The sequence below is a fragment of the Puma concolor genome, chromosome B2, assembly GCF_028749965.1.
Source record: "Puma concolor isolate L17-30 chromosome B2, mPumCon1.1.hap2, whole genome shotgun sequence".
Taxonomy (NCBI): Eukaryota; Metazoa; Chordata; class Mammalia; order Carnivora; family Felidae; genus Puma; species Puma concolor.
In genome coordinates this window covers 45,562,724-45,589,849 of record NC_141671.1, presented here as the reverse complement: position 1 = coordinate 45,589,849, position 27,126 = coordinate 45,562,724, and the positions used below count along the sequence as shown (strand labels likewise).

Here is a 27,126-nt window from a genome sequence, read left to right as displayed (position 1 = left end):
TGCTCAAGAACACAGAGTAAGTAACATAAGTTTGTATGACTTCAGAGTCTGTTCACTACATTCAATATTCACAGAAGGCCTGGCTTCTTAACAGTTCAATGTGATATTTTAAAATCTTATTTAATTCAGGAGCCTAAAAAAAGAGATAAGAAATATTTAGATACCTTGACATTTTGACTGGAACATCATAGCTCCCCAAATTAATTTTACGGCGTTTTGGTCCCATGTTTACAATATGGAAAGGGTCTGGCCTGAGCCTGACGCCCGTGTAAAAGAGGCCTCATACAGCTTCTTTATCCAGCCCCTCTGATTCCCTCAACACGTGGAATTCATGAAGGACATAGAATAAGAAACACGGCTTACAGGGCATAAACTGCATGTTGTGTGAGCAAAGGACAGCCATAAAACACACGCACAAAAATAGTAAATGTTGTGTTTTATTTCTACGCATAAAATGACTTCATGCCATCTTTCTCCAGAATTTTACTGTGAAAACAGTAGTAGGTACCATTCCCCCAGATCACCTCCCATGATAGCTTTTGCTGCTACTGTTTCCCAGACAAGGGAGCTGCGGCTCAGAGAGGCTTAGTAAATTCCCTAGGGCCACACAGCTATGTGTGGCACAGAACCAAAATTCAAATCTGGACCTGTATATCTAACAAGCTCTCTTTCTTACAGGCCTGTGGGTATTGAGTCTTTAAAAAAAAAAAAAAAACTTAACAGACTATTGCAAGAAATTATTTTTTCCCTGTTTATAATTCATCAAAGACATAGGACAGAGCATTCAGTGGTGTGGGGTATTTGTTATCAGCAGGAAGCTGTTGATATTATTGAGTCAGTAGCAAAGAAGCTTGATGTTTAAATTAGCTGGGGTGGCTTTTTTAGCAGCAAACGAGCAATTTTCCACCAGACTCTTTGAAATATTGGAAAGAGCTTTGAAATTCCCGTTACTACCATTGAGGGTTCTTACTACCATTTCCATTACTACCATTGTGCAAAGATTCCAAACTGGAAGCCATGTCCCTGGTATCTGGCAGCTGGTAAGTCTCTGGGCCTCAGACACCAGCTATCCGGGCATGGAATGAGGAGGATGTGTTGCCTCATTCCAGACAGCACCACGGACCCATGTGGCGGGGGCGTCCGGTGGGTAGCGTGAATTACATTCATTTGCCTTGGCATCTTACTACCTTTTCTTTGGGTTTCCAGATGAAACTAAGTTCACCATCGTGCCAGAAATCATTTTTGAAGGGGACACGGTAACTCTGATGTGTGAAACTGAAGTTTTGTCCTCTAACGTGTCCTGGCACCATGTCGAAAGGCACTCCGACATCCAGAACAACAGCAGATTCTCGGTTTACACCTTCGTGCTCAACAACATGACCTCGATATCGCGCCTCACTATTTACAACATCACTCAGGGGGACGCAGGTGGGATTTCATCCAATAACTGGTGCAGGGAAAGGAACAAAAAACTCATAAAGAAACAAGCCGTGGAATGTGTATATGGTGTTTTCCTCTCTGGAAAGAAGTCACCAGGCTCAACTTTTCAAAATTAAAAATGAATCCCATGGCATATGCGTAAGCGAATATAGATAGCGTTGGAGACAAAAACCGGTTTCCACATTTACCAAGGGCTTATGAGTTAGAAAGTGAGAGGAAAAGCTGACTTTTGTTTTTAATTTTCAAAAACTTTTAAAGAGCTTTGTTGAGACATACAATAAGCTGTACATACTCAAAACTTGTACAGTTTAACAGTTTAACAAGTTTTGACGTATGTATAGACCTGTGAAACTACCACCCTCGTCAGGACCATCGCCCTCCATCACCCCCTGCCCAGTTTTCTTGCATTCTGTTGTAATCTCTCCTTCCCCCAAAACAACAGAAGTAGAAGTCTGAAACCTGACATTCTAGAATTTAATAACCTCGTTGTAACCCAGATGTGAATGGGGCAGTGGGGGCGGGCACCTCTTTTTCGCTGACTGAGAAGTTGGGTTGCAGACCCACGGGTCCTGTTCATCTTTATTGATTCTGATTTTGCCGCAGAGTTAAATAGAACGCCCAAATCATCCACAGTCTTCTATCTCTCCTTGCTACCTCTTCTATCCCCACACATTTTTTTTCTTACCAGCAAAGACTGAGATTTCTGCTCCTTCCTTAGAACATCTCTCTACTCATTTAACTTGCGGCATCAGAAATGATCTGCACTGACTTTCTGCACTTCCTGAATGTGTCTTCAGGGTTGTTTAGAGCAAGCCTTGGATGCTTTTGCAAACGATGTTTGGCGAAATACTGTCATGACACACGAGACGAGGCTATCATTCTTCTAAGGAAATACATATACATGGCCATAAAAAAATGCATTTGTATATTCCATGCAGGTGAATATATTTGCAAGCTGACATTAGATATTTTTGAATATGAGTCCAGAAAAAAAATGGATGTTACACCCATCCGAATTTTGGCAACTGAAGAAATGAAGGTGACGTGTGATAACAATCCTGTATCTTTGAACTGCTGCAGCGAGATTAACGTTAATTGGAGCACGGTAGAATGGAAGCAGCAGGGGAAAATAAACATTCCAGGTAAGGATGTTAGATGCCCTTGTGCGTATACATTTTTGCCTCTTGGCCAAGTAAAAATGGGAGAGGCACTGGGTAGAAGAGGAAATGTCAGACGGCTGTTTTTTTTCCCAAACTTCACACTGTGAAAAAGTACTAGGCTTGATGCCAGCTCCAGCTTCGCTATTCTAGAACATTCCAAAAATATATGCATATAACCGTCATGCTTGGGTTGTAGACAAGATCCCGGCAGAGAAGACCTGATGACTTTGGACCATAGTATCTCCCACCTGTACAAAAGTTTGCCCCACCTTTTTCTCCTCTTCATCTTCAGCAAAGACCTTAGGATGAGGTCACTGGCTTTGCTTTGAAGCCTGACTTGGAATTTCTCTTTTCTGTGTCTCTTCTCCTGGTGTCTGTCCTTCTCATGCCTCCACCTCTGTATTCAGATCCTTCAGTATTACCTAATTCTCTCTCTCTCTCTCTCTCTCTCTCTTTTTAAAATCTCTCTGTGTAGACCTGTGTGTCTCTCAATTGTTCCACGTCAATTTCTGATCCCCTACACAGACCCTGTTTTGTATAACACTTTATGATTAACCAGTTTTGAAAATCTGTTATCACTTTTAACCGTATTTAACCTTGATCACACACTTGACGCTGGCTTTTTTTGCCTCCACTTTGCAAATAAGGAAATTGAGGTCTACAATGACTTATTCAAGTTTGTCACAATAGGAAAGAAAGAAAGAAAGAAAGAAAGAAAGAAAGAAAGAAAGAGAAAAGAAAGAAAGAAAGAAAGAAAGAAAGAAAGAAAGAAAGAAAGAAAAGAAAGAGAAAGAAAAGGAAGAAAGAAAGAAAGATAAAGGAAAGAAAGAAAGAAAAGAAAAAAGAAAGAAAGAAAGAAAGAAAGAAAAGGAAGAAAGAAAGAAAGAAAGAAAGAAAAGAAAGAGAAAGAAAAGGAAGAAAGAAAGAAAGAAAGAAAGAAAGAAAAGAACAAAAAGAAAGAAAGAAAGAAAGAAAGAAAGAAAGAAAAGAAAGAAAAGGAAGAAAGAAAGAAAGAAACAAGAGAAAGAGAAAGAAAAGGAAGAAAGAAAGAAAGAAAGAAAGAAAGAAAGAAAGAAAGAAAAAGGAAAGAAAGAAAGAAAGAAAAGAAAGAGAAAGAAAGAGAAAGAAAGAGAAAGAAAAGAAAGAAAGAGAAAGAAAAGGAAGAAAGAAAAAGGAAAGAAAGAAAGAAAAGAAAGAAAGAAAAAGAAAGAAAGAAAGAGAGAAAAAAAGAAAGAAAGAGAGAAAGAGAAAGAAAAGGAAGAAAGAAAAAGGAAAGAAAGAAAGAAAAGAAAGAAAGAAAAAGAAAGAAAGAAAGAAAGAAAGAAAGAAAGAAAAGAAAGAAGGAAAGAAAGAGAAAGAAAGAAAGAAAGAAAGAAAGAAAGAAAGAAAGAAAGAAAGAAAGAAAGAAAGAAAGAAAGAAGGAAAAGATTCACCTCAGGTCTGATTTCACAAGACCAGTGTTTACCTTGGCAAAACTATTTTTCCCATGCCTGATGAGCCAGTGCTGGAGTCGGCTGATCTGGCAGAGTTTGTTCTGAAGCAGAAGATTGCTTTTTGTCTAGAAACTTCATGTAACAAGATCCAGTCCTTCCCTTAAGAAATGACAGTTTTATGTGTTCCTTTTTAAACTAAAAAAAATCATTAAAGTAAAATGTGGTTTTACCCATCAGCGTGGCAAGGCTCTATTTTACAAAGCCTTTGCTACCAGACGATATTAAGTTATAAAAAAAAAAAGACAAAACGATGATGAATTTCCATGCACCTTTTCCTGAGCACATCTATTTGCAAAGCACATTTCACCTGTCCCATTTGTATTTCACTTTAAATACTCCCAAGAATGGGAAAGGCATCTGGTGACTGCTGAAAATGTTGACACATGATACGTTTAGTCACTTCCTTGATTTTTCAGGAAGAGGAGGTGTAGGCAGGCACCCTGGAGGAATTGCCAGATGGGAGAAAGACCTTGCAAAGTTCCCTTGGTGCTGACTTCATAAGCTTTCAACTCTGAGAGGTGAAAAACCTTGCCCTCTGGCAGAGGAACCAGGAAGCCTGTGGTACAGATGCACAGGGACCTCTCTGTGGCCGCCACTGCTTCAGACATTCCTGATACCCAGTGCCGGTCCGACTGCAGAACAATGGCTTTCCTGCCACGGGGCTGGCCACCTGGGGACCTGTACCGTCTGTTCTCTGATGAACTTAGCCTCTGCCCTCAGCACCTTGCCTCCCTCCCTGTGCCCCGCTCCTAAAGTTCTCCCCCTCTCTCTCTCTCTCTGTCTCCAAATTCCACGAGATCGTCAGCACCCATCTGTCAAGGTCAGTAGGAAACAGTCAAGCAAAATAATTCACTGGAACGCAGGTGGGACTGAAAGTACTGCCTCATGTCAGAAACAAGTGCATTTCATTTTCAAAACCCAAGGGATAAGACAGCAAGACAGTGATCAGCCTGGTAGAATTTCTAGCGTTAAGAAGGGGGTCTTCGTAGAATGCGGAGGGCTTTTTGGAGCTTTTCAACTCATCAGGCAGCAACTGATGATATAAATGGTAACGGTACAGAGGTAAGAGCATCAATACTGCTCCTGCCGCTGGTAATAGTAAAGGTACTCACAGTTATTGTTATTAGTGCAGCGTCTAGTCGGCCTGTATGGCCTGCATGGAAACGGATTGACAGGCTGGGGGAAGTGACGAGCAACAGACTTGGTAGCCTCACTGTGGCTCTTATGTGGTGTGATGATAAAAAAATAATGGAGCCATGGGGCACGTGGGTGGCTCAGTCGGTTGAGCGTCCAACCTCGGCTCATTCATGATCTCGCCGCTTGTGAGTTCGAGCCCCACGTCGGACTCTGTGCTGACAGCTCGGAGCCTGGAGCCCCCCTTCCGATTCTGTGTCTCCCTCTGTCTCTGCCCCTCCCCTGCTCGCACTCTGTCTCTCCGTCTCGCAAAAATAAATGAACATTAAAAAAAAAAAAGGGAGCCTTAATTCCCTCCTGGCTCACAAGTTACAGCCGTTCCCAAATGAGTTCATAAACTTCTTCGTGGCCTTGCCTACCACATCCAGTGGCCCATCACCATGCGGAGTATTCAGAAAAAAACTGAATCTTTATAAGAGCCAGCTCCCTCTTGGCTGACAGACATTGGATGACGTTAGAGCGAACAGCTTTAAACTCCACAGTCCCCTTTCTTGTGTCTTTTCTTCTGATTGCTCTGCTGAAATGTTTAAGCATGTATTATTCTGTGTGCTTGTGTGCTGCCCCAAATGGATTTTATTTGGGGTTGTGTGTTTTGTTTGTGTTGTTTTGTTTTCGCACCCAAACAGGGCATCAGTGAGAGAGAAAGAAGGGAGACTGGTTGTTTTTCTTTACTGAGTAGAAATCAGTCTTGTGGCTTTGGAGTCCCTTCATGACGTACCACTGGAGGTAGGCTGGCTTCAGGGTCTGAGGCAAGACCTATGTAGAGAAGCAGCTGGAAGTAGCAGATAGCATCATGGGTGGCTGTGTTCTCCGTTCCTCTGCACGTGGGGTCACCCCAGGTGTCTATGAAAAAGACCAGCTGTCAGGGCTCTACCCTAGAGCAATCGTGTCAGGATCTCTGGGTTTGGGATCCAGGCAGTGGCATATTTTCTTGAATTTTGCAGGAACTTTTGTTGGGCATAGGGGAGGGAGGACCGTGTCTTTAGCCTAGTTCCTCATTTTGCACATGAGAAACGGAGGCTTTCTGTGTGCTGCCCCGTGTCTCCCCAAGAGTAGCAAGGGATGCCCCATCTCAGCAACTACTCTTTCTCTTCCTCTGTGTTTCTCTCTGTGTTCCTACAGATGCCATGGACAAATCCGATTTTATTTTATTTTATTCTTATTTTTTTTCATGTTTTTAAAATTTATTTTTGAGACAGAGAGAGACAGAGCGTGAGCAGGAGAGGGGCAGAGAGAGAGAGAGGGAGACACGGAGTCCAAAGCAGGCTCCGGGCTCCGAGCTGTCAGCACAGAGCCCGACGTGGGGCTCAAAATCACAAACCGTGAGATCATGACCTGAGCCGAAGTCGGACGCTTAACCGACTGAGCCCCTCAAATCCGATTTTCAATAGTGATTCCTCTGCTTGTGGGAACGCCCACAGAATTGAGTACAAGAAACAGGGAGAACTTGAGCCAAGTGCCCTCACTTTTCCTCGGTGCGGTGGGATTCTTCGGTGGGAGGCCGCTAGCCTTGAGATGCTAACTTGTAATTGGACGCCATTGGTTCTCCAGAAAACCCAGCACCGACTTACTGGCCGCATTCAGGACCTTCCGAGCAGGACCCTGAGGGGCAGAGCTCGGGGTATTGGATGAAACACAGCATGAAGGCTGCTGGTCAGAGGTCCTGCTTGTGTTTTCTGGGTTTACCATCTCCTCGGAGCCTTGCCTCTGCTCTCTCTGTACCTACTTGTGTCAGCCTCACGAATGCTGTGTCTCTCCCTGCCCCTCCCCACCCCCTGAATAGCAAGCAGCTGCTTTTGGGCTTTTGGTTGACAGCAGTGGTTTTCTGAGTTAACTGTAGAATCTTTCTTCAAGGAAAATCTTGTGTGGTTGCGTGACGCAGGATTTCTCAACCTCGGCACTCGTGACATTCGAGGCCGGATAATTCTTTGCTGAGGGGAGCTGTTCTGTGCATTGTACTGTGTTTATCAGCATCCTTGGCCGCCACTCACTAGATACCAGTAGCGCCCCCAGTTGTAACAATCAAACCTGTCTCTGGGGGCGCCTGGGGGCTCAGTCGGTTAAGCGTCTGGCTTCGGCTCAGGTCATGATCTCGCGGTCCGTGAGTTCGAGCCGTGCATCGGGCTCTGTGGTGACAGCTCAGACCCTGGAGCCTGCTTCAGATTCTCGGTCTCCCTCTCTCTCTGCCCCTCCCCTACTTGTGGTCTGTCTGTCTCTCTCTCAAAAATAAATAAACATTAAAAAAATTAAAAAAAAAAAAGAAAAACAATTTTAAGGTAGTGTAGCCAATGGATTGAAGGGGCAAATAACTGAAAATGGAGATCCAGTTATAATCAGATGTCATTGGCAGATAACAGCAAATGGGGCCTGGGCAAGTGACCATGTTTGGAGTATGTAAGACAGTTCTGAGATGTTTCAGAGGAATAAGCCGGAAGATGTTTACAAGTGAGTGGGAGTGGAATGTGAGGAAATGCAAGTAATTAAAGATGGCTTTAAGACCTTTAATTCTGGGAGCTGCCAATGGCAAGAGAAGAAACAGAATATGTGCAGGTTTTGTCCAGGAGAAGAAAGGTCAGCTCTTAACTGAACATGTTGAGTTGGAGGTACCTAAGATGTGAAATCGATGCTTGGGAACCTGTTTCTAGAGTTTCCAACAAGAGCGTTTCTCTTACAGATAGAGTCGAGAGCCATCCACATATAGAATCTAAAATAGGAATCGTGGGCTTACATAGATCTGTTGGTTGATGTGAAAGAACAGGAGGGAAAATTCAAGTCACAAGGGAGGGGGAAAAAGATAAAGGATAGGATGAGGTCCTGGGAGAGTTGGGAGAAGTGGGTTTTCAAGGGCCAAGTGGAGAGGTGAGCCTTAGAGCTGACGCTTGTGCCTCTGAGCCTGGAGCTCATCCAATCAAGTGGGGGAAGATGGAGATCGATTTGGAGTTCGAAACATTTGGGGGACTGGGGATGAAGGCTGGTTATGTATTATTCAGAGCATTTCAAACATCAGTGGTCATCCAATCAAGGCTGGAAAAGATGCATTTATGCTGGAGCTTATCAGAAAGCTTATCGTTTTCCTTGGTTGTTGGAAGATTGGACAGTATTTGAAGAAGCCTGATGAGGATGTGGTGGCAGGCAGGGTTGGAGGAGAGGGATGGAAGGAGGGAGGGAGTTAGAGAGTCGTTAACAGGAAGTAAAGATGGCGGGGATGGCAACTTGGGAACGGAAAGGAAAATGTGAAAGAGGAGGTATTTTTTTTAAATGCTTATTTATATTTGAGAGAGAGAGAGTGCAAACCAGGGAGGGACAGAGAGAGGAGACACGGAGTCCAAAGCAGGTTCCGACCTGTCAGCTGGACACAGGGCTCGAACCCACAAACCATGAGATCGTGACCTGAGCTGAAGTCAGACGCTTAACCAACAGAGCCACCCAGGTGCCTCAGGCAGGGGAGGTATTTTGAAGGGGAAACAGCTGGTAACCTGAGAAAGCATGAAGTTGCAACTTCCACGGAAACATACAGACTCGTAAGAGGGTACACGTCACGATGAAACATTTCTCCAACGAGACAAATATCACAGGCTCCAGGCTTCTTTCTCCTTTCAATAATAATAGTCTAAATAATCTGACATCTTTTTTCCTTGCCGTTGAAATCATATCCAAACACCTTGCTTCTCTCTCTCTCTGCCCAGAGCAGTCTAGTGACTTTCTCAACACTACCCTGCTTGTAAGTGGTCACCATCGTAACAATCCTCCTTCTCCAAAAAGAAGAAAGCTGACTTAAATAATAACTCCTCGGCACTGATTTGGCCTCTTTGCTCCTAAATCAAATAGTCACCCAGCGATGATAGCAAAACAAACGAACAAACAAAATGCTTGTGTCGTTGCAGGAAACCCTGAAACAGACACAGATTCCGGCTGCAGCAGATACACCCTCAAGGCCGACGGGAGACAGTGTCCAAGCAGCCTGGGTGGCATGAGGGTCACCTATGTGTGTGAGTTCATCAGCGAGCACGGAGCCAGAGGCAGTAAGAGCATAGAAGTGACGTTCACCTCTGTGGGTAAGGACTCCTTCACTGGGATCTTTGGCTTTGCCCCTCAAGCCAAGGGCCATGAATCCCCTGGGAATATCGAGGAGCAATCAAGCAGGGCCTCTCCTGGTAGTGGGGGTGTGGTCGGGGTAAATCACTAACGGGAGACAGAAGAGGATTTCCCTGTGTACCATTTAAATGCAGATGAAGTCATGTTTCCACTCTTACGTGAAACTTGCGAAACTTAACAAAGACCGTGGGGGAAGGGAAGGGAAGGGGAAAAAACAGTTTCAAACAGAGAGGGAGGGAGGCAAACCATAAGAGATTCTTAAGTACAGAGAACAAACTGAGGGTTGATGGGGGGGCGGGTATGGGGAGAAGGGAAAATGGGTGATGGGCGTTGGGGAGGGCACCTTGTTGGGATGAGCACTGGGTGTCGTATGTAAGCGATGAGTCATGGGAATCTCCTCCCGAAACCAAGAGCACACTGTATACACCGTATGTTAGCTAACTTGACAATAAGTTATATTTAAAAAAAATAAAAACTAAATTCAGATGGAGTCTTTAAAAGAAAGGAGGATGGGGCTGTGAAGACATGGCTGCAGGGAAGGCCAAGGCCTGCATCGTGCTGATAAAGCAGAGTGTGAACTGGGAAATACAGTTTCAGGCGTGGATTAGTTCTGTTTAATCCCTGAATTTCTAATGAGGGTAGCGCCCCTAATTTTCCCCTTTCCCCCCATAATCCTATCCTCCCTCCCTTCCAGTAGCCTGGCTCACTGCCTACCACCCTTCGCCTGCTCTGGCATCCTTCTCTCCCACTCCACCTGTTCTAGAGAGGATGCTGCAGAAAGCTTTAAAAATCTGATACTTTGTGGTTATTTTACAGTCCTCATGAGTCGCCTTTTGACTGAGTTAGGCCTCTTAAAAGTGTCATTTCTTCTCCCCATACAATAAAACATGATAACTTCACCCCTATCTGCAAAAAAAGGGGCGGTCAAACTTGTTTTTCCACCCATCTCACAAAAAACAAAAAAAAAAACACACACACAAAAAAACCCCGAAAAACTACTTAGGTCAATCATCAGACCCCTTTGAACAATTTGGAGAAAGGTTCATATGAACAATACTTATTAGTCTCATTCACATTTTCTGCTCTTATGACTTAGCATTTTTACAAAGATCAAGACTATGTTTATCTGAAAACATTACTGCCATGGATGAGTTCGGGGGTCTTTTGAGCAATGATTTGCAATTGTCTATAGTGGGAGCAGTTATACACTTCCAGTTCTGACTCTGAGTTGTATTGATTATGTGCGGTTCAGGCTGTCTTAGAAACGTATTTAGACTTCACGGAAAACCACTGGTCCGGTAGTTTGGAGCTCACCTGAGAATCAAGAGGAACAGATTCATGGTTCCGTGGATCCATGGTTCCTACCTTTCCATTCTCAGAAACCGCCAAACTGTAGAAAGGCATCTCTACCCGAGATCCCTACAGCCAATCAGGGCAGGGGGAGGGACACAGCAATCCATGCTTATGGAACTGAGGGACTCTATCTGAACGTTGGGATCCCAGCTTCTAAAGGGCACAATGGGGAATCCTGGTTTCTTTTGATTTTGACCAAGAGTAAGATTTTACACTGATTGAAAAAGCAAGCTGGCATCAGTGGGCTCAAGGCATGAAACTGTTCGCTTATAGAAGATCAAAGTGAATGGCATTTTGAAATGTCAATGACACGCTCAAAGAGGAATGGAAAGAGAGAAGCAGGGGCAAACACAGTGGAATGTTCATGTAAGCTCTTACATTTGTTAAGGGTCCGGTTAACGTTTTTGTTGAAGAATTCCTCATGAACACATGGGTTAAGTCAACACCCCTAAGTTTGCAACCTTTTGCCCTGCTGATCATCAGGAAATAATTCCAGCCACAATGGGAAAGTGCACGAGCTCCTAAGGCATGTGATGGAAATGAGTACAGTTCAGAGCACCACCGGGAACAGCCTAGAAACCAGTAAAGCCCAGGAACGGCAAGGTACCAGTCCCGCATTGACACAAGTAGAGTGAGGACGGCCCACACTTTCTGTCTCTGTCTGAAATTTCACTCGCGTGTCAATGTCACCAGCAAGACTAAACATTGTGCCTGTTGTTGGTTTTTCTTTTGTCTGTTTTGTTTGCATTCTTTCAGCCAACCTAACAATAACCCGGGACCCAATTTCTGTTTCTGAGGGGCAAAACTTTTCCATAAAGTGCATCAGCGATGTGAGTAACTATGATGAGGTATACTGGAACACTTCTGCTGGAATTAAAATATACCCAAAGTTTTATACCACGAAGAGGTATGCTGATGGAGCAGAGTCAGTACTCACAGTGAACACCGTGACCCGGGAGTGGAATGGTGAGTGAAAGACCCCGGACCCCACTCTGCTGCCGGGACCCCCGGAAACACCCTATGAGAGGCCCCTGGAGGGCCTATGTCATCACATTTCATGCAAGAGCCCTTTAGGGGAAGATGTCACTATCTCCATTTTACAGATGTGGAAACTGAGGCTCAGAGAGATTAACAAATACACCTAGGCTTCTACATCTTAAGTTGCAGAGACAGGATTGGAACTCGTCTCCAATTCAAGAGCCTGTGCTCTTGCCATGAAGTTAAGAGGACTGCTTTTAAAAGTAGTTTCACCAGACTTTTAGAGTTTTTCACCCAATCGTGATGTAAAAAAAAAAAAAAAATCTAGGTAAAGGATTTATATGCCTGGTTCCAAAGAAGGGAGCGTTTTTATTTCCTATTTATCGCTACACATTATTCATGTTGGAAAGAAATGCAAATATTTGGAGGGGAAAAAAGAGAATTTGATAGAATGGTTGTAATAATAGCTGACATTTAATGAGTCCTTAGTATGTGATAGGCACAGTGCTAAGTATTTAAGTGGGTTAGTTCAATTAAAACAACAAACCTAGAGGATAGTGGTATTAGTGTCCCCACTTTAAAAATGAAGGAACTGAGGCCCAGTGAGTATAAGTAAAATACCCAAGGTTATACCTCTGATAAATGGCAGATCCAGGGTGAAACTGAGACTGACTGGCTCCAGTGGCCAACTCTTGATTGACCGCTCTACTCTGAAGCCTTTCCTTAACCATGAAGTTCATCAGTCCAGGTCCTCCAAGTCCCAGGTCATCTCTATTTGTCCATAGAAGGCCTGGGCAACATCGTAGAAAGAGCTAGTCATTGTTTGGCTGGCCTTGGTAGAATACAGTCAGGAAATGGGAGTATTTTTCTCTCACGCTGGACTTATATCTACTCTGTCCAACTGCTCATTCCTACTGAGAAGCTGTAACTGAGAAGAAGCTATAGCTTTTCCAGTCACCTAAACTATTTAGCAGTCCTATACTCAGGTACTAAAAAAAAAAAAAAAAAAATCTATTGTCGTCTGAACTGACTACACTTTTATTTTATGTTGACTTTAAGCTTCCCTTCCTCCCAACGGAAATTGAAAGGGCTTTGTTCTCGGTCTTTGCTCTAGCTGTTTTTCCTCTGGCTAGTTGCTGCTCTGGCCACCCCAGAGTCGGGGCAAAGAGAGGGAATGTAAAGAAAATCAAAGGGTCTCGCTGAGCTATAGGTACTGTTATAATCTTCCTGCACTGTCTTCATGGCACCTGTTCAGGTGGTGGTTCATCCTCTGATGGGCTCTGCCATGAAGTCCACTGGGAAAAGATCCTCTCCAGAAGCTCAACCCAAGTACTGTGCACGATCTATTCTGCCTCACCAAGCACAGGGTCACAGGCTACTCCCGCTGTAGCCTTCCTTCTGTACTCTGGCAAAGCCAGCCAGCCTCTCATCGTTAGACTTTTCTAGATAGGAGTCAGGCATCATACATCTAACTCCAGAGCCCACAGATGAAGCTCTCTCAAGAATTTTAGCCTACCCCTGCCCCTTCCACACTCTTTAGTGGCATCATGGTGCCCTGGAACCTGAGGAAACCACTCACTCAGAGATGGGGAGAGGAGACATCACAACACCTCAGTGCTCCATCTGGCTGACAACTCCCCTCAAAGAACACCCCATCTCAGCACACACCAAAACTCCCATCTTTCCCCCTGGGTTAATAAAAGAACTTTGGGAGTAGGTATTGGGAAAGAACCTGGCTTCAAATGCAATTCCACAGCCAACAGGCTGTATAACTTTGGATAAGCCACTTAATTTTATTTGGAGTTTTATGTAGGCTATTGGTTGGTCCTTCAAATACATAGAGAACCCAGGAGGAGAGGTGATCAAACATTCCCTTGTCCAATGTCCAGAGGAAGGTATGATGTGCCCTTGCCCGTGCTTGACAGGGAAATTTAATCCTCTTCTTAACCTTCCCAGCAAATGCTATTTTGGAGCAGTGACTACACTCCATCTCATTTTTGTTTCCTTCTACTCAGGAACCTATCATTGCATATTTAGATATAAGAATTCATACAGTGTCGCTACAAAAGATGTGACTGTTTACCCGCTGCCTCTGGAGCCAAACATCATGGTTGATCCCTTGGAAGCTACAATTCCGTGTAAAGGTTCCCATCACTTCAAGTGTTGCATTGAGGAGAATGAAGACTACAAAGTCACTTTCCAAATGGACTCCCTATCCTTTCTTGCAGGTAAGACAGTAATTGCTGCATTGTGAGGCACACCTCCTTCATGTGGAGTCTAAACATCTCATCTTAAAAGAGAGGTAAAGAGGGGCGCCTGGGTGGCGCAGTCGGTTAAGCGTCCGACTTCAGCCAGGTCACGATCTCGCGGTCCGTGAGTTCGAGCCCGGCGTCAGGCTCTGGGCTGATGGCTCGGAGCCTGGAGCCTGTTTCCGATTCTGTGTCTCCCTCTTTCTCTGCCCCTCCCCCGTTCATGCTCTGTCTCTCTCTGTCCCAAAAATAAATAAAAAACGTTGAAAAAAAAATTAAAAAAAAAAAAAAGAGAGGTAAAGAGATATGAAGACTGCATCAGAGACAGAACGTAACAGAGAGAACCCCACGAAACTTTAATACCTTCTGTTTTGCTGTGTGACCCAGGGCTTGTTGGTTTGTGGCAAAATCTTGAGGGTCTGTGAGGGTGAAGGAAGCCCATTGGTTTTACTGGGAGCTGTCGAGGACAGTGCTAGAATACTTTCACAGGCCTTCTACTTCCTCAGTACATCAGACTAGAAATTCTGGTAGTCCCTCCCTCCACGCTATGAATCAGCATGCTTCAAAAGTACCTCAAAAATCCTTTTAACTATGCACAGTTGAGCATTCAAGAAAGTAAGAGGCCAAGAGCATAAAGAAAAAAAAAAATAGAAATGTTTTAGTACTGCTGGGCCTTCTCTGAAGGCATCTGCCAGTGTCAGAAACACAGCACCTTGGGTTTTAAGGCTCTGAAGGACATTCCGGAAAAGGCCTTACTCTCTAGGCAGTAACTTAAGGCACCCTATATCACCAGCACAAAGTCAGAACCCTCAAAGGGTGAGATGCTCACTCAGTAAGAGGATAAGCAGAAAAACAAAATTTGTCTGCCAGAGTTAAGAGCTTAGCCTCATTTCTGGGTGGGCAAAAATTTCCCCTAAGAATTATAACTGTCTTGCCCCCACTCAGGTTTGGGGTTTGAATTTATACTACCTATGGGGTCCAGGAACTCCACACTGAAGAGTGACTAATCTAAAGTGGCCTACTGGTAGCACCCAATGGTACCTGCCAAAAAAATTCAAATCCTCTAAGGTAGGATGTACCCTCAATCCATGGACCTCAGGATTCCTACAGATTAAGGTCAACCAAATATGAGCTCACAACCCCAAATCTCAAAACACAGACACCTTCTTGAAGGATTTACAAGCTCATTCATTCATTCGTTAAACAACTATTCATAGAGACATGCCCAATGCAAAACACTATAGTAGTCAATTAAAAGAAGACAAAAGAAGGTGGGGCACATATATTAATATCTAGCTGAAAGTGTTCATGTCAAAAAAGACAATGGGTATAGCAATACATTTCTAAAATGAGCAACTCAGATCAAAAGAACACTGGAAGTTCAGAAAAGCAGAACCCAATTAAGATGAGAATTTAGAGAAGGTTGTATGGTAGGAGGGTCTAGAATCAATCTGGATACTGAAGTATTTAAACATTTCAACATTCTATGTTTAACGTGCGTGCATTCAAGGCTCTCTGTGTGCCAAATACTCAGCTAGGCATTGGGAGATGCAATGATAAATAAGACCAGATACCTTCTCTCCAAGACTTTATGGTCTAATGGAGGAGACAGGTCCATAACGAGGTGACTCTAAACCAATGTGGTGAAGGCAAGACAGAATAAATGCACAGGACATGCTGGGATTTGGACAGGCAGAAGGAGGAGAGAGAAGCTGAAAGGCATTCTGATTGTCCAAACTGTACGGGCACAGATTTGGAGTCATGAATGGTAGAGGTAAAGGTGAGGTGAGCACAGTGTAAATGTGGGCTGACTTACTTCTACGCTAGGGCCATTTTTAAACCCATATCAAAAAATGAATGTGGCACATTCCTTGGAAAATCTAGACACACATATCCATATTGGATTATCTGAAAAAAAAATGTGTGCTTTGGAGACTCATCTTGTGACTTAATTCTTTCTATAATTCTATCTCAGAAAAAGAAGTTAATGGAAAGCAAGTGTGCTACAAATATAATTTCATGGCAAGCTCAGTTTCCTGGTGTCCAAAAAAGCTCAACATATTTTGTCACTTTACCAATGCTGCTAATAATTCGGTCCAGAGCCCCTCTATGAAGCTTAACCTGGTTCCTGGTAAGAGCATTTTAAATTATTTTAAAATATTATAGTCATGAGCAAAGTATTCATTTAGTCATCCATTCCTTTGTTCATCCATTCAATAAATATGCATTAAGCACCTTCATAGGGCAGGCCTTGGGCTAAGGGTGGGGGATTTGAAAAGAACTAAGCCATGTTGACTGGCCTCAGGCATAGGGAAAAGATGGATGTGATAACAAATGTTATTACATCTAATGCAGTAAGGGCTGAACTCGAGATCCTGTGGGCAGCCCAAAGAGGCTTCCAGGTTTAACTCTCCTAGTGATGGTAGGGAGCAAACAATCAAGAAAACCTTGTGGACGAAGCCCTATTTCAGTGGAGTCTGGGAGGCTAAGCACTGTACTGGGAAGTGCACAGTATCTTTGAACTTTCAGCAAAGGAAAAGTGTCCCTACTAGACAGGGCTACATGAAAAGAATCAATCTAAAAAATAGGCAACTATCTTTGTCATCCTTTGTCATCACTGGGCCAATATCACCCCACATATTTTCAAGGTTGAAGGTCATGGTTTGTGGCCATTTCTGTAATGGCCCATGACCAAGAGCTCTCCTCAGGAGCAGCAGAGAGGCAAGTGAATAAAGGATGGTCCTGGGCTTCTGCAAGAAGCAATCCCCTCCCCCCGAACCCTTCTCTGTAATAGCACCTCTGATATCCAAGGGATTCATAGCCCTATCACGAATCATGTTTGGGTTTACTTAGTGATTTGTGGTCATTTTCACGTGTATTGGTGACTGAGCCCTGGACATCAAAGTAGGAATTTAGAATTCCCCATCTCTCTGTGTCACTGTCCCCTGACCCTACTAAGCACACCTCTTCTTGGGGGGGTAACCAAGGCCACTTCTTCACTGTCCCCCATGCCGCATCTTCACCCAGGCATTGACATGTTTTATTGACTTATCCTTGTTCTTCTCCTCTTTCCTCATCCCAGGTGTGATTCCACTTCCTTTTCCTAGTAGAAACTACTTAGTATTTCAAGACTTTATACAATGACTGAGAACTTAATGCTAAATTTGTAAGTTCGTGAGAAAGGGATCTGCTCATCAGAGAATCAAGGTCCCCTGGAGATTAGAGGTTCTTCAACAAATGTCATTTTCCCATGCAAGTCTGGTCTTGAGTAGACGTGAAATGGAGTCGCCACTAAGGGAAGCCAGAAGGAACAAATGTTTACAAATATTGCTTAGAATATTCAGGTCATGGGTGCCTGGAATTCTGACCATTAATTACATATTTGAATGAAGGCAGTGCCTCTCAACCTTGACTGCACACCGGAATCACTGGGGAAAGTTAAAAAACTGCCAATGTCTAAATCCCAGCCCAAGAGTTTCCTATATTTGAGCAGGAGTGAGACTGGACATTGGTATTTTCCAAGATCCCCAGGTGATTCTAATATGCCAAAGTTGAGAATCCCTTGGATTAGGCATTATGTTCCTGAAGATTCCTAGTAACCTGATTGTCTCTTATCTAGATGAGCACACATTAAGCTCTCATTTTTCCATGCTTTAGATTTTACAGGCAGCGGAGAGAAGATTCCTGCGGACTGGAGATGGTGATGAGGCATAGAGGAAATTAGTTCTGTTAGGAAAAGTAAGCGCAGATTAAAGTCGGATTTGTGTCGAAAGCCCAAAGAGGGGTTTTGAAAAGTCGGGTGCAAAATACAAAAAGTGGGTAACTCTGAAAAGGTCATTGAAAGCAAAGAGAAAAATGAATTCAAACATCAATATTCCACCCAGGCCTGACCCTATTTCGACCACCTTTTCTCCTCCTTTTCAAACAGTCCCTTTTATTTCCATGTTCCTAATGCAGGAGAGAACATCATGTGCCAAGATCCCATAATAGGTGTTGGGGAGCCTGGGAAAGTCATCCAGAAACTGTGCCAGTTCTCAAGTGTTCCCAGCAGCCCTGGAAGTCCCACTGGTGGGATCATAACGTACAAATGTGTAGGCTCCCAGTGGAAGGTGAAGAAGAATGACTGCATCTCTGCCCCAATAAATAGTCTTCTCCAGCTGGCCAAGGTGATCCTTAAATATTTGACTCCGAGCTCTTGTTGGGGAGATATTTCTAGCTTATCTCATTTCTCAGCAAATGGGCCTTGGGCTGGTTTGTGTTGCTCCCAAAGCGACTTTTACTTGTTTATTTCCAAAGAAGATGCAAACCTAGAAATGCTTTACATTTTTCTTACATACAAATATGGAGACAACAAAATATGCATCCTGCCCTAGGACCAGCTGTATACCTTTTTACCTTGACTTCTCAGTGCCTTGTTTCTATTACCTTGAAGGTGCAGGTAGAATTATCCTCTCTTATCGATCCCCTTTGAATAATCTTGATATCAAGCAAGTAGCTCTAATCTTTTCAGAAAAAGGAGAAACTTAAAAAATAAGGTTCATTGGTGCAAAAAATATATATACTTGGGCATTATGTTTTTACAGGTCTGAGATTTCCTCAATCTTAGAGGTAACCCTATAGTAATGGGAGACGTAACTAGCCTGCCTCTCTTAACTAGAAGAGAGGTTACTGCCATATGGTAGGGAAAAATTTCTTTTCATCAAAATAAATGTGACCTCATACTGAAGTTGCTTAGAGTAGAGACTCCTAAAATGCAAATCCTAATGAATTACAATAAGTCAACATTGATGAGGCAACTAGTAGAGTTATACTTAGTGGTTATAATTAATGATATCATTAACCAAGTGGTTCCAAATGCTCTCACCATTGGAAGACGAATTAAGGAAAAGGGGGAATATTGATTTGTGTCTCCTCTGATCATCTTCTGTCTCTTTTCTTGTCTGACACTAAATTCATTAAAATACCTACTAGGTGCAAAGCATTATTGTAGGTGCTATCAGGGTAAAGAGACCAAATCAGAACTTGGTCTCTGATTTTCTAGAGAACATAATCCAGTTGAGTAGTTATATGCACACTAATTTTGCTTAGGATAATCGGGAAAGGTCTGCTTGAAAAACTTGGCATCTGATTTGGGCCTTGATGAAGGATACATCAGTGATATAAATTTTCCTAATCAAGACAGATAGAAATATTATAACTTGAACTCCCTGTTGGGCCCTGGTCCCAATTCTAGATACCTAGATACATTTTCAGTGGAAAAGGGGCATGTTGGTCTATCATGCTTTATTTGATTTACCCATTCCATATATATTTATGGAATACCTACTATGCGCCAACCTATATGGCTTATGCTATGTGAGGCATTATAGGATATCAGAAGGAATATAACACATTTCATAATATTAAGGAGCTTATAATTTACTTGGAGAGATATTGAAATTAAAACACAAGATGACATTGTCACAAACAGAAATGTCACAAATGTGAAGTATGTAAAATAACAAACACTTATGCATTCAGAGGAAGAAACTCCCTTACGTTGGAATACTCATCAAAGTTCTTTATGGAGGAGGTAGAATTTGAAATCTTTAATTATAAGTAGTTTAGTTAATTGTGTCATTATAATATAGGTAGTTAGCTAATTAGAAAACAGAAGTGTGATCATTATAGATAGGGTGACCATATAATTTATCATCCAAACCAGGATGCATTTTGAAAACAAAAGAGGGCACTAGTAATCATTACACCGGGACAGCAGATATAAAACAGAACTGTCCCAGGAAAATTGGGATGGACAGTCACCCCTCCAATGGCCAGCAAGGTAAGCGATGAGAAAAAGCAGAGTGGCAACGTGGCTTCCATACAGACCACCAAGTGACGATTTACTCAATTTTAATCTAGTTGTCTAGCAATCACATCTACTCTCCTTTAAAAAAAACAAAAAAAACTAGTCATCAGGTTAACATGTGCTTTACTGTTCCCTTTCTATGTGTGAGGACTTTACGTAATATTCTAGTCTGAATGGCACACAGATTAAATTAAGAGATAAGTAAATTACCTTATAAGATGTACTTCTAGGAATGGAGAAAAGGAAACCACGGATGTAAGAGATTTTCATCATGGATGATAGATCAGCAGGATTTGATGACCAGACCAACCGGCAAGTTTTCCCTTTGTCTGTGTTGGCTTTTGTTTTACTAGGCTTTGATCAAGAGCCCCTATCAGGATGCGAAACTCCCGACGTACCTAAAGGATCTTTCTGTTAGCACAGGCAAGGTGAAACACGAAGTCAGCTCATTTCCTGGGAGCCTGGGAGCCATCATTAACATCCTTGATTTGCTCTCAACGGTTCCAACCCAAGTGAATTCAGAAATGATGACGGTGAGTTTGTTTGGGGCCTTACAGGAGCTTTGAGTCTCATCTTTTCACCCCCTGGGACGTGTAGTCAAGAAACATAACTACCCCTCCCCCACTGCAGCCCCTTCTTTGTCTTCTCCGGAGAAATACACTGGATATTAGGGTCAGGTAGCATGCTCTGCCAGCCGTGGCTGTTAGGGTCACAGGGAGTGTTTCTAGTATTCGTTTGGGGCACTTAGGAAGATTTCTTTAGTGAATCCCCATCTTAGTTTCTTCATGAAAATAGAATGAATCCGTATCTGCTTCCTAAGAAAACCAGTCATTAAAGGTTTTCAGACTATGTACAAAGTGGGCGTCTTAGCGGTCTAGCACTGAACATGAACTTTGAAGCAGTCAAGGTTCCGAGAGGAAAGAAAATTCACCCAGGATTCAAGTGAAGAGTTCAAATGAAGAGGCTTTAATGAAAAAAAAAAATACTTAAAGAGGTAAAACCGGGGATACAAAAAGAATGGAAGACAGTACTACCCTGAGGACTAAAGGGGAAAGGAGGGGAAAGAGAGTAGCTACAGCAGAGGGAAAACTAAGCCTTAGAGGAGGGATCACGAGCGGTAGCAACAGAACCAGCACCACAGATGCGTTGAGGACAGCATGTGTGTAGGGGCGAGGGCGTGGCTGCGGTGGGTAGTGGGAAAATATATTTCCACCTCTTTCTTCTCTCCCACCATCCCATCTCCTGCCAGCGCTCAGTGATGTGCAACCCAGCCAGAGGCATCTGGAAAGCAGCTTGGGTAAACAAGGGTCCAAGGAGGTTATGTGGACCTCCTGGGGCTACAAGGAGCCCCAGGAGTTGCCAAAAACTGGGTGGCTCACCATGAACAGGAACTTATTCTCTCACAGATCTCAAAGCTAGCAGTCCGAAATCAAGTTGTCTGCCAGACCACGTTCTTTCTGAAGTCTCCAGTGGGGAGTCTTTCCCTGCCTCCTCCAGCTCCGAGTAGTTCCAGCATTCTTTGGCTTGCAGCTGCCTCATTACACCCTCCGAGTTTGTCTTCACATGGCCTTCTCCTCTTCCCCATTTGTCTTCTCCTCTTCTGTCTCTCAAAAGGATACTTGACATTGGAGTTAGGGCCCACCTAGCTACTCTGGGATGATTTCCTCTCAAGATCCTTAATTGCATCTGCAAAGACCCTTCCCCCAAAGAAAGTCACATTCACAGGGTCTGGGTATTGGGACAGATTATTCGGGCGGCCACCATTCGACGAACTACAAGGCTCATAGTTTCAGATTGAACAGAACGAGGCAAAGAAGGGCAAAGAAATTATATTGAGAGAAAGCACAAATGGAAAATGACAAGCCCGAGTTCATAGGAGAGAAAATCAAAATGTTCAGGAAAAAAAAAAAAAAGAATGATTCCTTTGCCAATAATTTGGTGCTCAGCATTGGACAGGGTTTTTTGAAACTACTTTGCCCTTGCTGGTAAACTATCACCCTTTACAGGCTTGGGATTTAAAGGAAAATAAAACCACTAATAAATCTCTCCCAGCCTGCTAAATTGGTCTCAGTGGGTGTGTGTTGGGGCTGACTCTTGGTAAATATTGAACAAAGTCGCATAGCTTTGGGGACACATCCTTTGCTAACTCCCTGCCGTAAGAAGGTGGGACACAGGTCCCTACAGCCTGCGAGGCCTCATTTTTCTCTTCTCTTTTCCTCTTACCTGTACCCATGCAACCAGTTTCCAGGGAGATGTTCTTTTTTCTCCCTTTTATGATTGAAAGAATTTGATTGGTCTGACCCCATGCCATGTCAATTACAGCACGTTCTGTCTACGGTTAACACCATTCTCAGCAAGCCCGTCTTGAGTACATGGAAGGTGGTACAACAGCAACAGACCAACCAGAGCTCACAGCTACTGGATTCAGTGGAAAGATTTTCCCGAGCATTACGGCCAGAAGATAGCACTGTTTTGTCCATCAACCAAACTAATGTGCAGATGAGGAGCATGGTGATAAAACCTGGCCATCCAAAAGCCTACAAACAGAGCTTTGTTTTCTCAGACTCAGACCTGTGGGGTAATGTGGCCATTGAAAACTGCCAGCTGGGAAACCTGCAGCGAGATTCATCTATTGTCACTGTGGCTTTTCCAACTCTCAAAACCATCCTCGCCCAAGATGTTCCAGGAAAGAATTTTGCCAACAGCTTAGTGATGACAACCACCGTCAGCCACAATATAACCTTGCCATTCAGTATCTCAATGACTTTTAAGAACATCAACCCTTCAGGTGCGGTACCGCGATGTGTCTTCTGGAATTTCGACCTCGCCAACCACACAGGGGGGTGGGACAGCAGTGGGTGTTACTTGAACAAAGTCGATGAGGACAGCGTCTCCTGCGTCTGTGACCACCTAACGTCGTTCTCCATCCTCATGTCCCCTGACTCTCCGTACCCTGGTTCTCTCCTGGAAATACTACTGGACATCATTTCCTACATTGGGTTGTGCTTTTCCATCTTGAGCTTGGCAGCCTGTCTGGTCGTGGAAGCCGTGGTGTGGAAATCAGTGACCAAGAACCGGACTTCCTATATGCGCCACATCTGCATAGCGAACATCGCCGCCTCCCTTCTGGTGGCTGACAGCTGGTTCATTGTAGCCGCTGCCATTCATAACCATTATCACCCACTCAACAAGACAGCCTGTGTGGCCGCCACCTTCTTTATCCATTTCTTCTACCTCAGTGTCTTTTTCTGGATGCTGACTCTGGGCCTCATGCTCTTTTACCGCCTGGTTTTCATCCTGCATGACGCAAGCAAGTCCATTCAGAAGACTATTGCCTTTTCTCTTGGCTATGGCTGCCCTCTGGTCATCTCGGTCATCACAGTGGGGGCCACCCAGCCCCAAGAAGTCTACACGAGGAAGAATGCCTGCTGGCTCAACTGGGAGGATACCAAGGCCCTGCTGGCCTTCGTCATCCCAGCACTGATCATCGTGGTGGTGAACATGACCATCATGATTGTGGTCATCTCCAAGATCCTGAGACCTTCCATCGGGGACAAGCCAAGCAAGCAGGAGAAGAGTAGTCTGTTTCAGATCAGCAAGAGCATTGGGGTCCTCACGCCGCTCTTGGGGCTCACCTGGGGATTTGGTCTTGCCACTGTGTTCCAAGGAAGCAATGCTGTGTTCCATATCATATTCACTCTCCTCAATGCCTTTCAGGTAAGTTCCACTCTACAGGGCTCTCAGGAAGTATCTGTACTGGTGGGACAAATTAATGATAGCAACACAAACAAGGGTAGGAATGGGGAAGGATTTTAGTTCAGAGCCCTAAAGAGAAGTAATTACAAGCACTCGGTGATATAGAATGGACACATTCCTCAGCTCCCATGGAACCTCATACCTCTTATCACTGGTATTATAACTTAGCTGCATGCATGACTCTCTTTGAAAAGCCCTGATAATACACGTAAGAGGAAAGTCCCTTCCCTACACAGGATTTTGCTATTTATCCAACGTTATCAGGATGCCACCTATTATCTCCTGATTGAAAATACCACTTTAAAACCAAGTAATGTCTGCAGTTAAATTTCTACAAGCATTAAATGAACTCTATCTTTGTGGGGTCAGGGATAACATCTATCTCACTTATCGCTGTATCCCTAGTAGTACCTAAAAAAGAACTTGACCCCAGAGTAGGTGCTCGATAACCATCTGCTAAATGAGTACTATGTGCCACATAGTAAGTGCCCTAGAAACATTTGCTGAAGAAGGAAGAATGAATGTCCTATGTAAGGTGGACATTCTGCTGTATTATACTAAAATGAAAAAGACACACTCTTGGGGTGCCTGGGTGGCTCAGTCGGTTAGACGTCCGACTCTTGGTTTCAGCTCGGGTCACGATCTCACAGTTTCGTAAGTTTGAGCCCCACATTGAGAGCAGAGCCCGCTTGGGATTCTCTGTCTCCCTCTCTCTCTGCCCCTCCCCCCACTCGTGCTGTCTCTGTCTCTCCCAAAATAAATAAATAAACTTTAAAAAAAAAAAAAAAGACACACTCTTTGCTCTCCCGTAGCACATAGCACATAGCACATAAATAACTATAAAATAAGTCCAATTGTTAGAAGAACTTTAGCAGAGGTGCAGACAACAAGCGTTTGGAGCACAGGGAAGGGAATGCTTAATTCTGATTCAACCAGTAGGTGGGTGGTAAGCATAGGTCCTCACGAGCTGGTGAGGGGGCAGTGGGTCTGGAGGTGAAGTTGAGACATTGCCCCGATGCTCATGCCAGATCCTAACTTCTGCTAGGCCCGTGGCCTCAAACTATATGGCTCATATCTAATGAAGTTTATAGTATGGCTTGACTACAAGGGACTGGTAATGTCACCTCAGGCCCCAGGTCCTCATCACAATTATGTGAACCCTACGGAGACGTAAGAGATGTACTTAACAGCATAGCCAATAGGACCTCCAGTTCACAAAGGGGCGGGGATAAGGAAATAGAATGATATCCTTATAACATTGTAACATTTAAGGTCTCTTGGTGTGGACCTACTGAATCCCTTTGAACATTATTATCTACCAGACCCATTCCACAAACACAGAAGTGGGAAGACGTAGTACGAATTCATTGCCGGGGTAACAATACTTCCTATGTTGCCGGACAATAGAACATGATTAAAATCGTATTGAATTATAATCATAATTTTAAACCATAAAATCATAAGATTAAAATGTACTTCCTGCCAATTCTTTTTTCAGGGGCTATTCATTTTACTCTTTGGGTGCCTCTGGGATCAGAAGGTAAGAACAATCACAGTTTCGTGCTCCCAGAAAAGCCCAGTGTTCGTGGCATGTTGAACTTACGAAGGCTTCCTTTAAACAACTGCAGGTGCAGGAAGCCTTGCTGAAGAAGTTTTCACTGTCAAGATGGTCTTCACAGCACTCAAAGGCAAGTCCTTCCTTTGCAGGGACTTTGGCAAACCCTTCCCTCTCCCCAGCCTGATTCACCATAGATCATTCCACTGCTTGTGCGTCTCACCTGATTCTGCCTATTAAAGTCAGCCACGGAGCTTTCACTAAGATGCTGTCCCACATCTTTAAGTAGGGATCAGGTAGCACAGACAATACCAGCTGGAGGTCAAAAATCCAAGTTCAGTGAGAAACAAGAAGTTTTCTGGGGACATTGAAGACAACAGAGAACAGAATGTGAGGAATAATGCAGAGATTGTTGGTAGTTCTGTTTGGAAAAGAACGATTGCGCTCAAACAGCATTGACTGTTTTCACACATCAGAAAACACTAAACCCTATAGAACAGTAAAACACATATTTGAAAGTTATTTTCCTAATTCTGGTGAGAGTCCGATGTTTCAAGGTGGCCCTCCTACTTGATTTGTTTGAACTTGAAATTCATGCTCTTTCAGGCTCACTTTCAAGCGGAATGAGAGATGCAGGCAGTGACCACTAGAGGGCAGCAAACAAACCATCAGAGAGATCAAAAGAGGGCTTTGGTGGAGCACCTGGGTGGCCCAGTCAGTTGAGCGTCAGGCTTTGGCTCAAGTCATGGTCTCACAGTTTGTGAGTTCGAGCCCCGCGTCCGGCTCCGTGCTGACAGCGCGGAGCCTGGAGCCTGCTTCCGACTCTGTGCCTCCCTCACTCTCCCCAACTCATGTTCTGCCTCTTTCTCTCTCAGGAATAAATAAACGTTAAAAAAAAAAAAAATTAAAAAAAAGAGGAACCAAAACAGGGCTTTGGTTTAACATTTGCTTGCTAATTGTCTTTTTTTCTTTTTCAGTCAACATCCCTCGGTTCATCTACACCAGTATTTTCTATGAGTTCTCCGATATCAAGAAGATTTAACAATTTGTTTGGTAAAACAGGTATGTAGTGACCTCTAGCTCACTCCCTGGGGTACTTAGTTTGGGTTGACTTGAGCAAATTTGCCCTGATGCAGACTCTCACACCCCTACTTTCCCACTTCGTGGCGTTTACCATGAACAGCCTCATTTGGGCCAGAGGTTAAATACAGGAACTCGCTTCTATTTCCCAAACCGCCAGCAGGTTGTAGAGAGAGCAACTGCCTTCAGCGGGCAACTGATAATAACTTGAAAAGGATAAGATTTGGAGAATCTAGACAAGCCTGTGGAGAGCTGTCAAAACTGTATCCACCACAAAAGTGGGAATTGTAAATTGCAAGCCTTGTCAAATGCGGAGTTCATTGCTATTCGCGTTAAATAAGAATAGGCAGGTCATGTTTATGGGTTAAGGTACGGCAAAAAAATATATTTAGAAAACTGCTACAGGATCACATGCTGTGGATTTCTTTTCCCTTTTTTTTCTTTTTTTGGGGGGGTGGGGGAGTGTGTTTGTTTTACATATGGGCATGTATAAAACCGTGCATGCATAGAGGAGGAATCACCCAAGTTAGCTGTTCTGTTAGGAACATGCACAGTTAAATTGCTACCTTGGAGGTATACAATCAATAATGTGAACGACTTTAAGCAATGGGTCTCAGCTAGTCGGGCAAGTTGAAACCTCTGCCCGCTATGCCCCTACCCCCAGGAAAATAAGCACCAAAACTCCCTCCAGCTTCTTGAAACTGAACAGATCTCACAAATGCCGAATCTAGAAAAGCGTCATTATTCCAGACTAAGGCTCTTCCTATAAAATCAATTGAGAATGCCTACCATTTGTTAAAACTCCGGAGGACTTGGTGTTTTTTTGCTTCGACCTGATGCGTTACTCATGAAACCGGAGGACCTTCACTTGCGATTTGGCAAGTCACCGATGGCAGCTGGTGTGAAATTATCAAATCTTCAGGGT

The 27,126-nt window shown here is 43.7% G+C and overlaps 1 protein-coding gene across 8 annotated transcripts in view; it reads left to right on the top strand.

Moving 5' to 3' along the window:
• ADGRF5 (adhesion G protein-coupled receptor F5) overlaps positions 1–27,126 on the top strand; it is a 95,796-nt gene that overhangs the window by 66,357 nt on the left and 2,313 nt on the right. For 5 of the 8 annotated variants that reach the window (XM_086707018.1, XM_086707019.1, XM_086707021.1 and 2 more), the window contains exons 9-21: positions 1,207–1,428; positions 2,379–2,582; positions 9,172–9,342; positions 11,219–11,338; positions 11,492–11,701; positions 13,729–13,941; positions 15,938–16,093; positions 17,920–18,128; positions 20,164–20,343; positions 22,133–23,527; positions 25,065–25,106; positions 25,195–25,254; positions 26,099–26,183. In XM_086707018.1, the coding sequence (XP_086563144.1) occupies positions 1,207–1,428; positions 2,379–2,582; positions 9,172–9,342; positions 11,219–11,338; positions 11,492–11,701; positions 13,729–13,941; positions 15,938–16,093; positions 17,920–18,128; positions 20,164–20,343; positions 22,133–23,527; positions 25,065–25,106; positions 25,195–25,254; positions 26,099–26,183 (3,267 nt within the window). The remainder of the gene's footprint in view (positions 1–1,206; positions 1,429–2,378; positions 2,583–9,171; positions 9,343–11,218; positions 11,339–11,491; positions 11,702–13,728; positions 13,942–15,937; positions 16,094–17,919; positions 18,129–20,163; positions 20,344–22,132; positions 23,528–25,064; positions 25,107–25,194; positions 25,255–26,098; positions 26,184–27,126) is intronic. The other 3 variants (XM_086707023.1, XM_086707022.1, XM_025925752.2) reach the window with 1 other exon arrangement.